Source organism: Phaethon lepturus, unplaced genomic scaffold, assembly GCF_000687285.1.
Source record: "Phaethon lepturus isolate BGI_N335 unplaced genomic scaffold, ASM68728v1 scaffold48669, whole genome shotgun sequence".
NCBI lineage: Eukaryota > Metazoa > Chordata > Aves > Phaethontiformes > Phaethontidae > Phaethon > Phaethon lepturus.
The window spans coordinates 20672-36280 of NW_010565046.1; the positions used below are offsets into that span (position 1 = coordinate 20672).

At 45.4% G+C, this 15609-nt stretch overlaps 1 protein-coding gene across 1 annotated transcript in view; it reads left to right on the plus strand.

The window, feature by feature from the left end:
• LOC104626985 (coagulation factor XIII A chain-like) overlaps window positions 1-15609 on the plus strand; it is a gene marked incomplete at its 3' end in the record, with an annotated part of 32806 nt that overhangs the window by 376 nt on the left and 16821 nt on the right. Inside the window, exon 2 of the mRNA XM_010295045.1 lies at window positions 5564-5752. Within this exon, the coding sequence (XP_010293347.1) occupies window positions 5564-5752 (189 nt within the window). The remainder of the gene's footprint in view (window positions 1-5563; window positions 5753-15609) is intronic.

Consider the following 15609-nt stretch of genomic DNA (forward strand, 5'->3'; position numbering starts at 1 on the left):
GGAGAAGCTGTGTGACCAGTTTTGAACTGTGGGAGTCATTAAAAAAAGGCAAGAATGGCTTTTCACAGTTTGAGCGCAATCACATAGTCACTTTAAGGACCTGCGGGCTTCAGGCATGGCTGTGGCAGCACTGGGGTGAAGGGGGCAGGAGGACCCTCCCCTCTTAATGGTTGTGCTGGTTTGTATGGCCTTAAACTGACTGTGAGACTACTGCAAAATGCTGGCTGGCAGGGAAAACTTTTGCTAGATGTTCAGCTCACTTATAAAAATTAATGTGAAACTAAGAGGAATCCCTGCATTTTTAATTATTCTGCTGTGAAAAGTGTTTCAATCATTTGGCTGAGGAAACAAAACAGTATTAGGGTAGGGAATGGGCAAATAAAACCACACCCTCAGTGCCAACTCTTTGGACTGAACCTGAAGAAAAATAGGTAAGATTTGGTTTAATAAGAAATCAGGATTTGCTCTTGAATGAGTCACTGACCAAATGATGTTAATTTTTTGGCCTATTTGAAATGAACAGCACAACTTGTTGAACGTGGCAACTCAAGGTAGACAGATGTAATAATACTTAATGCTCATATGGGACTTGTCATCCAGGGTTGAAAGAGTGCTTAATAAATGTGGACAAGCATTAGTTACTGCATTTTACACATTGGGGAACAGGCAAAGAGGTTTTAAGCCACAAGTTCAAACTTTTATTGCAAAGCATTATTTCTGTAATCCTAATCATGTGCCTTAACCACATGTCCCCCCATTTTAATATACATATGTATTTCTTTAAAAAGCATTTCTTTTAAAAAATGCCTGAGCAAACAAACTGGCATGTTAAGACTGTAGAAACTTTGCTTGAACCTTTTCAAACAACCTTGTAACTCTGGGACAAGTATGTGTGTTTAAATTGTCAAATGTAATGCAATAGAGGTCCTGACTAGATACCGTTTCAAGCTCAATATGCTCACAGAAGCTGGAGATATGTAAGGGTGTGGGATACCTTAGAAGGAATGCAGCCTGCAGCTAAAGCCCACCAGTACCAGGAGAAAGATTTCTACTGCTTTTTGATGTGCTTCACATCAGGCTCTGAATGAAGCATGGTGCTAGTGGGCAGGAGCCTCTTCCTTTTCAGAAATGCGATGGAAACTTAGGAATGTCAGGTCAAGTGACTTGAGGCAGGAACCCAACATGGACTTAAGGTGATGCTGCTGGTGAGAAAAACAGCCCTTGTCCAAAGCAAGAGTTTGTGTGGCCATAGGATAAACCTGTCTGTGGGACTGGTATGGCTGAAAAATAAATTTGTGCATAACAATAAAACTCTCTTTTACAGCTGGATCAGCTCTGCTGTGCAGTTCAGCTCTGCAATTCTTGTAGCAACAACATGCAAGGGGTGACCTGCAGCACTGTTTCGGTGCATATCAGCTGTGATCCAAATCTGTAATACCAGTTGATGTAAGTGTGGTCCCTGGACACACTGCTTTGGGGTAGGATGCTTAAGTCACCTGTCAGACCACATTAAAGGTTTATAGCCCGGTGGAGCTCAGACTGGGACTGACATCCAGGAGCTGAGCCTGCCCAGAGCAGGGTTGTGCTTGGGGGATAAACTGAGCATCTGCAGGCAGAGCAGGAGCGGCGGAGCACAGCAGGACTCTAGCACTACGAGCACATCCTTACAGAGGACTGCTTGTGCCACCTCCTTCCCCTTCTCCCACACACCTCTACACTGCTGGGCCGTCCAAATTTTTTGTAGTGTTTGTTCCCACATTTCATTGCCATGACACGTTGAAAGAAAGCATGCAAATGCTTTTATCCCTGCTGTTACAACTGAGGTGTCTTCTAGCCTTTGGGGTAGGATTGGACACTTGCTATAAACATCTAAAGTCAGTGTTTTCACCTGTGTCAGATCATAGTCAACACAGAGCCATCCAGTGAGTGGAGGTGAGGGCACAGGCTGTCCGGAGGCAGTGGGTGTCACTTCCAGGGTGATCTATACCCTTCTCTCAGCTCCACTGGTGGCAGCAACTGGCCATAATAAGAGGTTACATACCAGGCTCACATCATTTAGATGCCTAAATTTAACTGAATCTTGCCCTTGATCTGTGCAGTGTAGGTGTCTGCAGCTGAGCTAGGCACCCTCGTTTCCCTTGACAGCCAACAGAAAGAAACAGGCATTTTTAGGGTGTGATTCATTTGACCTATTTTAGTTACTACTCTGGGATGAGGTAAAACCCTGTTCTTGACTAGCTCTCTGCTGACACCCACTTCTGCTCCTCTGAAACACAGCCGGAGCGAGTGGCAGAGGCTGCCGGGGTCAGCTGCCTGCCCAGCCCGGTCCGGCGGCTGCCTGCTGCGGGAGCCCGCCTTGCTCGCGGGAGGAGATGCTCAGCGAGGAGGATGCATAGCCCCTGAGTGCTTCTTCAGCAAGAAGCCTCTGTCTCCACGAACACGCCTGTGTCATGTCCTCCTCCTGGCTCTTCCTAGCCAGCTTATCTCACTGCAATGTGTTATGAGTGGGCCTGGTGCTTACAGCCGCTCGGTGGGAGGACACAGCCCTGCGGCCCCACGGTCTGCAAGCTCCCCACGCACCCTCCTTTGCAAAGTTCGGCGACTCGCCAGGGAATCGTGCTTCCCCTGTTAGCAGAGTGATGGGCACCTCCTTTGGAAACTCACACCGTTCTGTTTGTAATCCAGAGCCCTTTCTGGTCTTGCCAAAAAGCCTGATGTTAGAAAGCTCTTCTTGTTATTCAAAAAGCAGCTCAAGCGTGTGCTCATTTATTTCCATGCAAGCTTAACGTTGCAAAAGCTTTAAGAAAGCATCAGGCTGCCTGTGCAGCAAACCGGCTTGCATTAAACAGCAGACCAGGCTACGGGCAAACTGTCAAATGGACTTGACTTCAAAGGAGCCCTCGATGACCACCTGTCCATCACAAACAGAAGTGCTACGGCTGGACCCTTCCTTTTGGTCATACTCTGGTAATGGCGTTAGCACATCGCGTTACCCTGCTCCTGTTTTGTCCTCCACAATTTCCACTGCTGTAATTAACACAGGCTTGGCCACAGGTTATCTTCATCTGGCAAGCTCAATGTACATTTTAACATGGAGAGTCAAAGTGAAATGTGTTTTCTGCAGGTGTGTATGGCTGTGTTTTGGCAGGAGCCGTGTAAAGTCCTGAGGTGAAATGAAGCAAATACTGAACTGATTGCCCAGGGTGGCTTAGTTTTGCAGTTCCTTGAAGGGGCTACAATGCGAAGGAAGGGCAGGGTCACTGTTGCCTTTTATTTCAGAACATGAGATGAAAGCACAACAAACCCGCAACTCCATTTTCACACCTCCTTGGAAGGAGAAACTGAGCCAAAGTTACTGATAGCCTCACCCCTCACGGAGCCCTAAAGATATGCAGCTTTTACATGCAGTGCTTTCAGCCTGGCAGGGGTTGGGAGAGGTAACAGGAGAGACTCTCCCCTGCCCTCGCTTCACCCCCCTCCGGGAAATTCCTGCCTCTGTAATTTAATTGTGAGCTTTGTCAGCATTATTGGCAGCGAGCATTGGTAAGCGTTGCAGGGAGGGAGGCAAAGACATGCCCCGCTTCGCAGAAGGGCAATGAGAATGACTTCCGAGCAAAACGCATTTCATGTTTCACACAAAAAACACCTCTGTAACTTCAGCCGGTGCTAAAGCCGGTGGGGATCTACAGAAGTTACTCCAAAAGCCTGGTGAATTGAGCAGAGAATAACAATAACGTTGCCATGGGACTTTAAGCCTGCCTCAGTATTGAACAGGATATTCCAGCCTTTCTGCAGGTTAGGGTTAGCAGGAGGCGGATGGTTTTGAGTTCAGTTGTCCAGGGCTTTTCCGTGAAAGGATCCGTGTCTTGCTCTGTTCTCGGGCAGTTTCCTTTCCTTCTGTTTCCCCCAGCGCAGGGCTAGGCAGCTGACGGTGACAATGCACGAGCGGGACCTGCTCCTGCTGCCCGTATTTCCCCCTCTCCCGTTAGCTGTCGCTCAGAGCCGAAGCTCGGTGGCTTGGCCAGGGCAGCAAAAGGACCATGCTGGTGTCCAGAGGAGCTTGCTGCCCGTGGGGCTCTGCTGGTGTCTTGAACCCACCCCTGCAGAAGGGCAGGGCTAATGCCCATGCTGCTGTAGTCTGGAGGCTACACACCCAGGAGGGAGCTGCTCTGCAGCTTGCCCAGAGCTGGCCACTGAGCAGTGTCTCCCTGCCTTCAAGGAAAAACACTGTGCAAAGCTGTTGTCTGAGCTTCTGTGAAAGAGGCTGCATTCAGCCCTCAGTGACTTGGATACCCGACTCATTCGCTGAGCACATCATTCCCGCTCTCAGGGTACTCAGTAGCAGGCCAACTTAGCCACCGTCAGGAGTACACACAGCTCCACCAGCTGCTGTGAATGTGCATCCCTTTTTGCCAGGCATAAGTTTGGCTCTGTCATTGTCAGTATAAAATGCAGAAATTAGCTGGTTTCTAACTGTCAGCACCTGGAAAGACAAGCTGAGAGCTGCAAATCAAGCTTTACTCTTCTGTCTCTCTCCTGGTGGTGAGCAGTAATGGTCCTCCTGGCAGAAGATTCGTGATTTTCTGCCCAAGCATGTATGCAAAAGAATGATGTCCAGTTCATTTTCATGTGGTTGGTTGTTGTATGAGAAGCATCCTATTGTGAAGATTCCTGATATGGCACAGGCACGTAGCTCGTGGTGACGGCAAGTGCCTTTGGCTATCCCATTGCCACCCCACACTGGTCATTAGCTAAGCAGACTAACTTCTAGCAGTGGTAGGCTATAATCCTTTAGACAGCCCTAATTTGAAGGGAGTGAAGCTTTGCCCATGCATGTTATAGATACCTACTGCTGTTTGCCTATAACTCTATGCTGTAATTATATACTGTAATGTTACATTTAGTTTTCATAAGAAGACACTAATAGCAGTGGAGGTATACTGAGAAGCTGAGTCTAGACACATAACAGTACACCAACATCTTATTTAATACAGACAATCCAAGCTCTCAGCTGAATGCAAGATCATTAACTGCCTCTCAGGCTCTTCAGCACGCTATAGTAGTGGCGCTTTGCAAACATTAATGTATTTAAGTGTCACAAAACCCCTGTGAATTTGCATTTTACAAACAGAGGGCTGCAAGAAGGGAGACATGAAGCCATAGCTGTCAAAGGCCCACTGGTTGCACTGGTAAACTTGTGACAGCAAAGCCCAGACCTGCAGAAAGCTGATGCCAAAGGAAAGATGGAGTCCAACTCTCCTTGGGGACATTCAACTTTCCACTCATAGCAACCTGTCCTTTCTGCAATTGCTTTCACCATTCACTAGGAGTTTTGCAGCCTCTGTGAAAATGGCAGAGTAACAGACAAGTGTCAGTCCATAAGTCCTTGCTCAGATAGGAGGATGTAAGCCCCAAACAGATCCAGCATGCTCTGTTGCACAGTGTTCCTCGATGACACAATGTTGGAGAATGGGAGGACAGGGCCTCTAATAATGTTGGTATCAATATTGAGATTCCAACATACTGACTTCTTCCCTCTCTGTTCATTTACGTGTCTCTGCAGATTACCTGCATGTTGTGGACATCCATATGTTCAAGGAGCCCCATGAGATCAACAAGCAGCAGCACCACACCGACAAGTACTACAGCCCCAAGCTGATAGTGCGTCGGGGACAGTCTTTCCAAATCCAGATTGACTTCAATCGACCCTACAAGCCAGAGACAGACCAGTTCTGGCTGGAGTATTTGATAGGTAAGTGCCTAGCAAAGACTGTGTCGTATCAGCAAAATAAGGTTGAAGAGTCTCTCATAAATAGGAGCACAGCAGTACTTAATGGCTGTGTCTTTTTCCTGTTGTGACTGATAAACCATAAAAACAGGCTTAACCATAGGCAAGGAAGTGCTTTTCTAAACAGGGTCTGAATCCTTACTCAAGAAAGTCAGCAGAATTTCTTGTGAGAGAAGGAGCAGTATTTGGGGCTTTCTGTTTAGCAAGAAGCTGTACTTTATTGAGCTTTCAGATTTATCTTTGGTTAATGCTGTATGGCAATGCTGAAAGTCAAGTGGGATGGGAAACACCTTTTATTAGTGTTTAGGAGATGTAGGGAGAAGGAGTCTGTTGTTTAAGGTGGGAGAAATTACTATGTATGAACTGGGATAACAAAATGTTGAGTATGCAAGGGGGAAAAGTTATGCAGGGTGGAGGAATAGGACATTCAGACATTGTAGCTTTGGACCAGTGACTTACGCAGGACCACACAGAGGCTTTCTTGACTTACTGCAAAAAGAGCAAGAAAGCATTTTTCCTCTCACTGCGAGATCTTCATTAGAGACCCAGGTCCTAATGTACCTGTTTGCTTATTGAAGGTACAGGGCTGGAAAAGGGCATGACTCTGCTAGAGAAGGGGAAAAGCAAAGGGCAGAGTGGGGCTTCCTGCTGTGCTCCAAAGATGGCCCCACCAAATGCTGCTCCCTGCATCACAGGTCTGGGAAAGCCCCAGCTTCATCTAGAGTGATCTGGGAGTTTCTGTGTTAAGACGCCAATGTTCCCCTTATAAACTCTTTAAAGTAGGTTTGAATTGATGTTTTAATTTACTTTCCTGAGCGATGCAGTTCGGAAATTTGTAACATTGATTTTTTTCCACCGTTGAATTATGATGATGTGGCCATTTATTAGATTTGTTGCCTTTTAAAGCTAGATGGGCGTTTATCTCTTAAACGTATGCACAGTGAAAAGGTTACTGTCTGCACATTTTTTTTCATGGATGTCTTCTTTCTAATTTAAATTAGGGTTGGGAGGCATGTTATGACAGTCCAGTGAATGATTGGTTGAACAGCCACAAGTGCCTTTAAAAATTTAATATGCATAAATATCATTAGTTCATTTGGGATTTAATTCAATTCAAGACTGTTCCCTTAATCTTTGTATGTTTAAAACAAACAGCTGTAGCAAGAAGAAGTGGAAAATGGAACATTCGTTTTTTATTGCATTGTGTGCAGTTTGCATTTGTTTTAATCAGATATTCTATATTGGAAGAAGAAATTTAACACTTCTTTTGACGTTGCGCAGTCCACTTAAGAGAAAATACTCATTTTCCTTTCTCTTGCTCTCTGTTGCTCTTTCCTAACACATCTGTCCATGGTTTGTACGTTGAATCTCTAAACGTGGATAAAAATCCCTTCACTCTCAGCCACAGTAGGAATGGGGTTAAACGCGGCCCGAGCCAGGGGAGACTTTGCAACAAGCTCAGCTCTGAATGATGGCTTTGGAGTCAGCCCTGAGTCGGTGGTTGACTTCCCCTCCTCGTTCTTCACTGTTACTGTCCTTTCTGTGAAATGGGAAAGGTAATGCTGATGTGTGGCGACTGGCAATCAGCTGGGGGAAAGTGCTGCATGTACAGGATAGCGTCCAATGCTATTGCCCTCCTCAGCTTTTTCAGTGTCTTCTTCTGTGAGCACCACTGCCCTCTTGCTACAAGGAATTTAGCTCACAGAGATTCAACTGGGAGAAGAGATGTTCAAGTTCCTCTTTGAGAAACTGTTTAATACTCAGTGCACCACAAATGCTTCTCTTTATGCATGTGGTGAAAACACAATACATTTGTTCTCAGACACTAGCAACAGAAAGCAAAACAAAAACAGTCCACAAAGGAGAAGGAAATTATACAGAGATGATCTGCTTGACTCTTGCTACTTCTCCTTTTAGTGGCAAGTCCAATGTTTAATGCTCTGAAGGGGAGAAAGGAGATTTCTTGTACTTGAAATGCTCGAGGTTGCAGTGCTGTGCTCTCATGTGGCCATTTACACCCAGTTTTTTTTCTGTTTGTCTGCCTGAAGAGCAGGCATTCACCTCTGGTAATGCCAGCTGCCTGAAAACCAGAGCCCCGTCCAAAAGCTGTTGCCCAGGCTGTCTCAGTGAGCAGAGGAGGGAGGCACGCAGGCCCGGTGGCAGTTTAGCCCTGCTGTCTTAAAATGGGATGAACTCTTTTCTGGATTTTTTGTCTTCCTCCATTGACTCTCCCCCGTAGACCAGGCTCTGACTTCAAGATCACCAAAGACAGGAGAGGTAAATCCTACCCTTTGGTACCACCAGGCAGGAGCTACACCTAGGGACTAGCTCAGGCAACAGCCGAGACAGCAGAGAAAGCTTGAGCTCAGAGAAGCTTTTTGCACTGAAACAAGGGATATACCTCCTAAGAAAGTGCTGAGTTTGAGAGATTATTGTGATGGACACAAAGAAATATCAGCAGGTTGTTGTAAAATGACATTACCAAGGAGTTCTCTGCGTGCCTGAGCAGTGGTTTTCAAACAGTGCAGCAGAACTGTAGAACAACCTAGGCTGGAGGGACCGTCGGAGGTCTCACATCCAAGTCCTTGTTCAAAGCAGTTCCAGCTTGCTCAGGTTGCTCAAGACCTTGCCCTGGGGACAGGTTTTGAGTATCTCCAAGGGTGGGAATGTTACCCCAAGTAATGTGTACTAGGCTGTCCACGAGCTGTAGAATCTTTTGGGTGTTTCGAGGTGCTATTCTGACAAGGTACAAACATACTTTTGGTAGGGATTGCCGTGGCTCACAGGGAATTCATCTGGAGCTGGGAAAACTCAACGTCTCTTTTTGCAGGGCTGTGCCTACAGTGAGGGCTGTTTATACAACAGCACTGTATAAAGCTCTTCAGAAATGATTAGTTCCCAGCGCTGGAAATTTCCCAGCATTGACGTTAATCCATCACAGAATTTTTATCCATTAAAGACTAATTTTGCTCCTGAACAATGTGACAATGGTAATGACTTGATCCTCTGTGTGTGCAGAACTATTCTATTTCCTTTATTCTCCCAAATTTAGTTTTACTTCTCTTTTTTTGGTCCTATTTTTGCTTCTTTTGCCTCATTAAAAAGGTGATTAATGAAGCAAGTAAGGCAAGTAGAGACTGCTTAATCCTTCTAATTGATAATGAATCAAGGGTACCTGGGACAAATGCTTCTTGCATCATGTGAAACTAGGTCTAAAACAGAACAATCTTTAGTAACAATTTTTTTTTTTAAATCCACACTCCATTTGAAGACCATTCACACAGAGTCTATAATTCATGGGCTAAATTGTATAAACAAATATATATGTCAATATATAAATAATTTGCCGAACCTCTTGAAAGTCACTTTTACTGATACTCTTCTGAGATGATTCCTTATGACTAAAGTCCTTATTGCTTTAGCAGACTGTTTTCCCTAGAGCCATCATTGGTGAAGCTGGCTGAAGTGCTAACCTGGGAATTATTGTAATTCAGTTTTGCACATAGTGCTTCATTAAATTAGGACCATATTTGTCTGCCAAAGTATGGAAAACAAGGAATGTGCCAAAAAATCCACATGGAAAAATATCCACTTATAAAGAGCAATGGGATGTTATTCCAGTTCTCGTGCTGGACTGCAACCCTGCCTCTGTACCTGTGATTTGGGAGCTGCTCCATCACCACATATTTCCTTCCTTGCAGCCCACTTCCTGACTTTAATGAGAGAAAAGGTGAGCATCACCCCTTGGGAAATACTCATTTTATTGGTCTGGGGTTGAGATGAAAGAGGCACAAGAGAAGTGTAGATGCTGTGCTTACATCCACTTCCCCAGCGCGGAAACAATTTCAGTTTGCTTGGAGCCCTGAGGAGCCCAGAGAAGCCAATGACTCCTTCACCCATCTTGATCTCTCCTGACTACCACCTTCGTGGTGATGGGGATACTTGGTGCTGCCCTTGGCTTTCCACAGTGTGGGGCTCAGCCTCTCCGAGGATGGCTCCTGCACCTGGGGCAGCCAGTTTGGCATGAGTGCTGCAAACTTTCTGCAGTCACTGCTGCAGTGACAGTGATTTCTCTGAAAAGCAGGTGTAAGATTAGATGGGCTTATACAGCCTTCAATCTTGCTTTTAGTAGTAGTTTCCTGTATATGGCTGTAAATCCTACCATGGTTGATGAGTTTATATGGTGCATCCTTACTCGATATTTCCCCACATCCTCATAAACTGTTGTATATTTGTATTTTCCTTAAATGACTTCATAAATCCATATATATTGGTCTAGCCCTAAATACTATTATGAACATTTTATTCATTGACATACTTCTGAAATGATCATAAACCCCAGTCGTCCAGGCTACTACCACCTTTCCACATGTGTGCATGCATAGATACCCACGCACCTGCCCATATGCACTCCTCAGGCTTCTGTAAATCATTGGATTTTGGGCTGAGATGAGAGCAGAGACTTGCTGCTCCTTTTTCTACAGTCTTCCCAGGCCTGCTCCAGAGGAATAGTTATAAACACATGAAAGCAGCTAAGAACAAAAACATGTTAAAGCTGATCCCATAAGACTTATTTAGGTGACAACCAAATTCCCACCTACAGTCACAGGGATATCTGAGTACAACTAAATAACAAGGGGTCTGATGCGGGACCACCCTCAAGAATCAATGGAACTCTTCATACTGTCCTACAGTGTCCACAACCTTTCCCTAATTTCACAGCAATGTTGGGACATGGGTTATTCCAGGATGGTTGAGGTTTTGTTCCTTTTGTCAGGCAGTAAATCTGTCTTAGTGGGAAGTATTGCTACCCCTGCTGTCACCTGCCCTCCTCAGCAGCTCTGGCGCAGGGCAGGTGGTAGCTAATGGAGTGGCTGGGACACGAGGTGTCCCCCAGCACCTCGGATGGGATGTTGAGCTGAGTTCTGCCTCTTGGAAAAAGCTGCTGATTGGAAAAAAGCTGGATCTTGAATTTTTTTTAGGAGCCTTCTTGGCATTATACAAGAGCAACTAACTCTGGTACTGGGGGCAAACTCTGTTGGTGCTGGTACGTAACCCAGTGCTGAGAGTTTATTAAATCACTATGTCCCTGTTTAACAAAGAGCTACAAAAATTCAACAAAGATACAGAAACAACTGATGGTCTGAACATGGAGTTCCATTTTGGGGAAGAATGAATAATGTATTAGCAGTGGAACACATTTCCTAGAAATTGACTCCAGACAGAGGAGAGACCTGTTTGCCAGCTCTTAGCAAACAACAACAAAATTCACTTTCTGAACAAAGGCATTGGGGTATTTTTTTTCCAGGGGTATTATTGCCTCTGGAATTCCCAGAGGAACAGAGAGGAGGGACTCCCTTGAGGTGCTCCATGGACACAGTATTTCATGCAAAGGAATCTTTATCTTTCTTATGCTCTCCTTTTGCACTGTTGCAACAGCATCAAGTGGCACATAAAATCTAGCTGTATTTTTTAATGGTTTTAATAGCTAAGGTGCGTGACACTGATGTGTGTTTTACAACTGTAAAGTATTAGAAATATTCGCTCCTGGGCCAGAGCAGTCAGATGTTAAGGATTCTTAACTGGAGCTATAAACAAAAATTATTTCAAGGTATTTGGGTTTCCTACATTTCCAAGTTTGTATGCAGCACTTCTGAAGGCAATGGGATTTGAGGGTGGGAGGAGCCCAGATGTGCTATTACAGCAATGGCTCAAAGACACTACTGTTTTTCACAAAAATCTGTTTCTCGTTCTTGCTTGTTTTGATTGTTTGGGATTTTATTAGAGCATCTCTCATTTCTTTTTTCTTTGTCATACTTTTTATTTTTTTCCCTGTTTTTTCTCTTCTCTCTTCCCTCCTTTCTCCTCCTCCTTCTTTCTCTTCTTCTTTCTCTCCTTCTCTCCGTTTTCAGACATTTGTTGTAGTTATTCATAGCAATGAATAAGGCATGGTCCCAGTATGCTAACACCCATGCCTAGGCTGCTTGCTACAATAAGACTTACCTCTGCTACACAGCCATTGCACTTGTGGCTTCCAGTTCAATTTTATTTATCAACCTGTCACAATTATTATGTTTCCAGGGCTGGCATTGAAATAGATTCTTTACCCTTTGTATGAAAGAGCCTATCTAGGTAAAACAAATGAACCTAACAGGAAAATTGTTAACCTTACTGTGTGTAATGTATGTCCCAAAGGGAGAGAAATTCCTCAACTCCTTTAAAAAAGAAACTTCTAAGGAGCACTCCTAAAAAAACTACTGAGAAACAGCTTTGTTCACCTCCCCCTCTTTTGCGGTATCCTACTTCCACCAGGGAGGAAATGTCCTCTGAAGCTCACTAGATCTCTAATCTCTGTACTACCAAATTTTCCCTCCTCCCTGCCAAAAGTAAAACACCTACTTGCTTGTGTAGCGCCAACCCAAGAGCAGCCGTCGGTCCCCCGCTGGCCGTGCCAACCTGCTGGTGCTAACTCAGCAGGGGCGTTTAGGAGCTGTTTAATGCACGCACACATACAGCAGTGTGTATGTCCGCTGGGGACCGAGGGAGAAACTAAACTAGATGGAGATAGGGGCTTCGAGGGACTGGGCAGGGGAGGAGGAAGAGTGTGGTCTGAGCACGCCCTGGTCCCTGTTAGTCACTTAGAAGGAACAGCAGCAGACTTGGACAGCCGGAGGAGGAACGCTCGTGCCTTGCTGACTGAACTTGCTGTACCTATCTCTTGCTCTCCCTCTGTTGCTGTAAATCTCTCTCTGGTGCAGCCAAATTAAACACAGCTTGCCTCTGTGCTTGACGGGCCTGGAGCTGACATGCTAAGGAGCTGAGGCATATGTTAAAAATAATTCACCTTGAATGCATGTGTGTGGCCACAGTTCTGTGTTTTAGAGGGCTCATTCTTTTGCTACCGTGTAAATAAGACTTTGGCAAGATTTAACAAACACTGCTCTCTGCTTTTTGCCCCTGTAAGGGGTGTGTGTGTGTGTGTGTGTGTGTGGTGGGGAGCATCCCGTACATGCCCACATCCACACATGCATCAGTCATGATGCATTTCACCATGTAGACCTTCACTCATGTTTACTTACTTTCAAAGCCTTGTGATGCAGTGCTGAGCGAGACCTGAGCTCATTTAATAGCAACAAACAGCTATTTTGCTCCTCCTTTCCTGGGTGCCTAGAAAGCCCAGGAGGTGTAGATGTGGCTCTTCAAGATATGGTTTAGTGGGCATGGTGGTGTTGGGTTGATGGTTGGACTTGATGATCTTAAAGGTCCTTCCCAACCTTAATGATTCTGTGATTCTGTGCGTAGAGCAGAGCTGAGCTGCAACTGAAGTGAGCAGGAGATTTAGGAGCCCAGCTTGGATAGCTACAGAAACCAAGGTGGGATAAGAAAGAAGTACCAAAGAGTTGCAGGCCTGTGCACTTGTGAAGCAAGAGAAATAGATGTTTGGGCTATTAAACCTTCTGTAAAAGGGAGGCTTCTGTAAAAATGATGTCTTCTGGCAGTATTGTGGCTCAGTACCTAGCTGTGAAATGCAGAGAGTTGGAGGCCCATGAAAGAGGGCCACTGAGAATTCTCTCCTGTCTTCTCCTGCCTCGAAGGCAAGACAGTCAGCAGCCCCTGTTCAGTGCCTGATATCTTCTGAGCTGCAAAAGGGACTTATAAAAAACTCAGCCTGTGCCTGGTGGTAACAGTGCAGCAACCTCCAGGCTTTCTGAATTCGCAGGCTGGATTTTCTCATGTCCATGTGCTGTTAGAGGGAGCAGACAGGGACATCCCAACAGCATGATGTCATGCAACGACTTTGTCTTTCACATAGCAGTTGGCTGTGAAATGTCCTCGAGTGAGGGCCAGGGCCTCCTCCACCCAAAGCACACGTGAGCATCAGGGAGTGAGACAACCACAAAGAACTGGCTGCAGAGCGTTGTTCAAGCTGCCAACTCCCGGAGCAAATCAGAGCAAAAGGGATCCTGAGCCAGCTGATGCTGCTGGCAGAAGCACCCTCCTGTCAGCATAAAAAGAGTTTCTCTTCTATACATGGCTCCTGGTCCTGACATGCACCCAAACACCCTTCTGCCTCTCTATGGGTTGGGTTAACACCAGAGATCCTGCAGAGAGTGCTCTGCCAGGTGTCCACAGGTTTTTGGTAATGAGTCTTGGGATAATGTTGAATCTTCTTCCTTAGAGACTCTAACCCAGAGAATGAAATCACCATTGCACGTTATGACTTCTGAGAAAGGCTGACATTACATGTATCCCAACTATGAGCCAAAGTTGGCCCTGCTTTTCCACTGCAGCAAGAAGTGTGTGCTCAAGATGTAGATAAAAGTCCGATGGCCAAGCCATCCTGAGAGGACTTCCCTACAATGTTTATAAACATAGTCCTGAACCTACATAAGGATTCTTTTGCCAGCAGCCTTAGCATGTAATGCCAAAGTTATTCAGCTTATAGTGCTACTGTATCAAGACAACAGATGTGTGTATATGAGACTAGTGTGGCTGGTGCTGTCAGGTGTCTAGATGTGTGATTACAATTCAGCTCCACAAGCTCCTGTCAGAAGTAACAATTCCCTTGCTCTCCCATTTGCATTTTGGTTTTTGTTTCATAAGATTAGGGAACCTGTCCTTTCTTTAAAGAAAATGTTGGAAATTGCTCACCGCACTCTTGAGGGCTCTTCCCATCTTCCCAGGCTTCCTTGTGGGTTCAGGATTTATGCAACTGTTAGCGAGCACCAAACCCTGCTCGTCTGTCAGAAGCAAACAATGTTCTCTTGTATTTACTGTCTATAACATCTGCAAATTATCCTGACTTCTAGGATATCCCTTCCCTGGCATCCCTGCTATGTCTGCAGGGATGCAGGCAATATCCCAGAGCACCTTCTCCTTATGGGTGAGCAAGATAGTGGAGTGGCCTGCCTCTCACTGCATGGGAGCAGCTGTGAGGGACATGCACGGGCTCTGGGCTGAAAAGACTTTGCATGCTCCTCAGCAGGAGGTACAGGTACTCCCTTGTCAAGCAACAGATATATTAGGGTGTCTGTGGCTTCGCAAGCAAAAGAGACTTTTGTTTGGAAGGGTGAATGGGTTTTTGCATGTTGGGGCTTCAGAAAAGTGAGAATACCAGAGGCTTGGTACTTTGCCAAACATGCTATGAGGTGCCAGTGAGGGAGTTTCCATAAGGTTGTCTTGCAAAGGCCCCGTGGCCTCTTTGGGATCCTATCTGGTTCCTATAGGCAGATTTACTGGAGAGTGATTCTGCAGCCTCCCCATGTGCATATGGCGTACACAGACACGGTGGTGCAAAGCCCCCACCACAGCACAGCCCCTTCTGTCCCCAGTAGGCTCCTACATTGATGGGCAGCTTCCAGTGAAGATGACAGTGTCAGTTCCTAACCATGTTAAAATACTAATCTCTCCCCCCTCACACCTTTCTGAAGAAGGTAAGGGAGGTATTTTTAAAAGTAGCACTTGTTAACAGTTTTCAGGGATGTCAGTTTAATTACTTGGTTTGCTCTGCTGCTGCTTTCTTTGTGTGGACTGCTTTTAACAAAAATAAAATTATATCAAAACTAGAAGCAAAATATCAACTGTAGAGGCAAGCTGGGTCATACCCAGTTGCACCGCAAAGAACAAGAATATGTTCAACTTTCAGATCGCAATTGTTAGCAGCTGCAAGACTCTTACCTCTGTTACCTCTGTAGGCTCTTCTCTCTAAACTGGCTTTCCTTTGATGGCTTATATTTGAAGTGTCCAGTGCTTTATCTTCTAGTGTTTTCTATTGATTTTGCTCTCTGATTCTAGTCCTTTATTCTTCTGTAGCTCTTTCC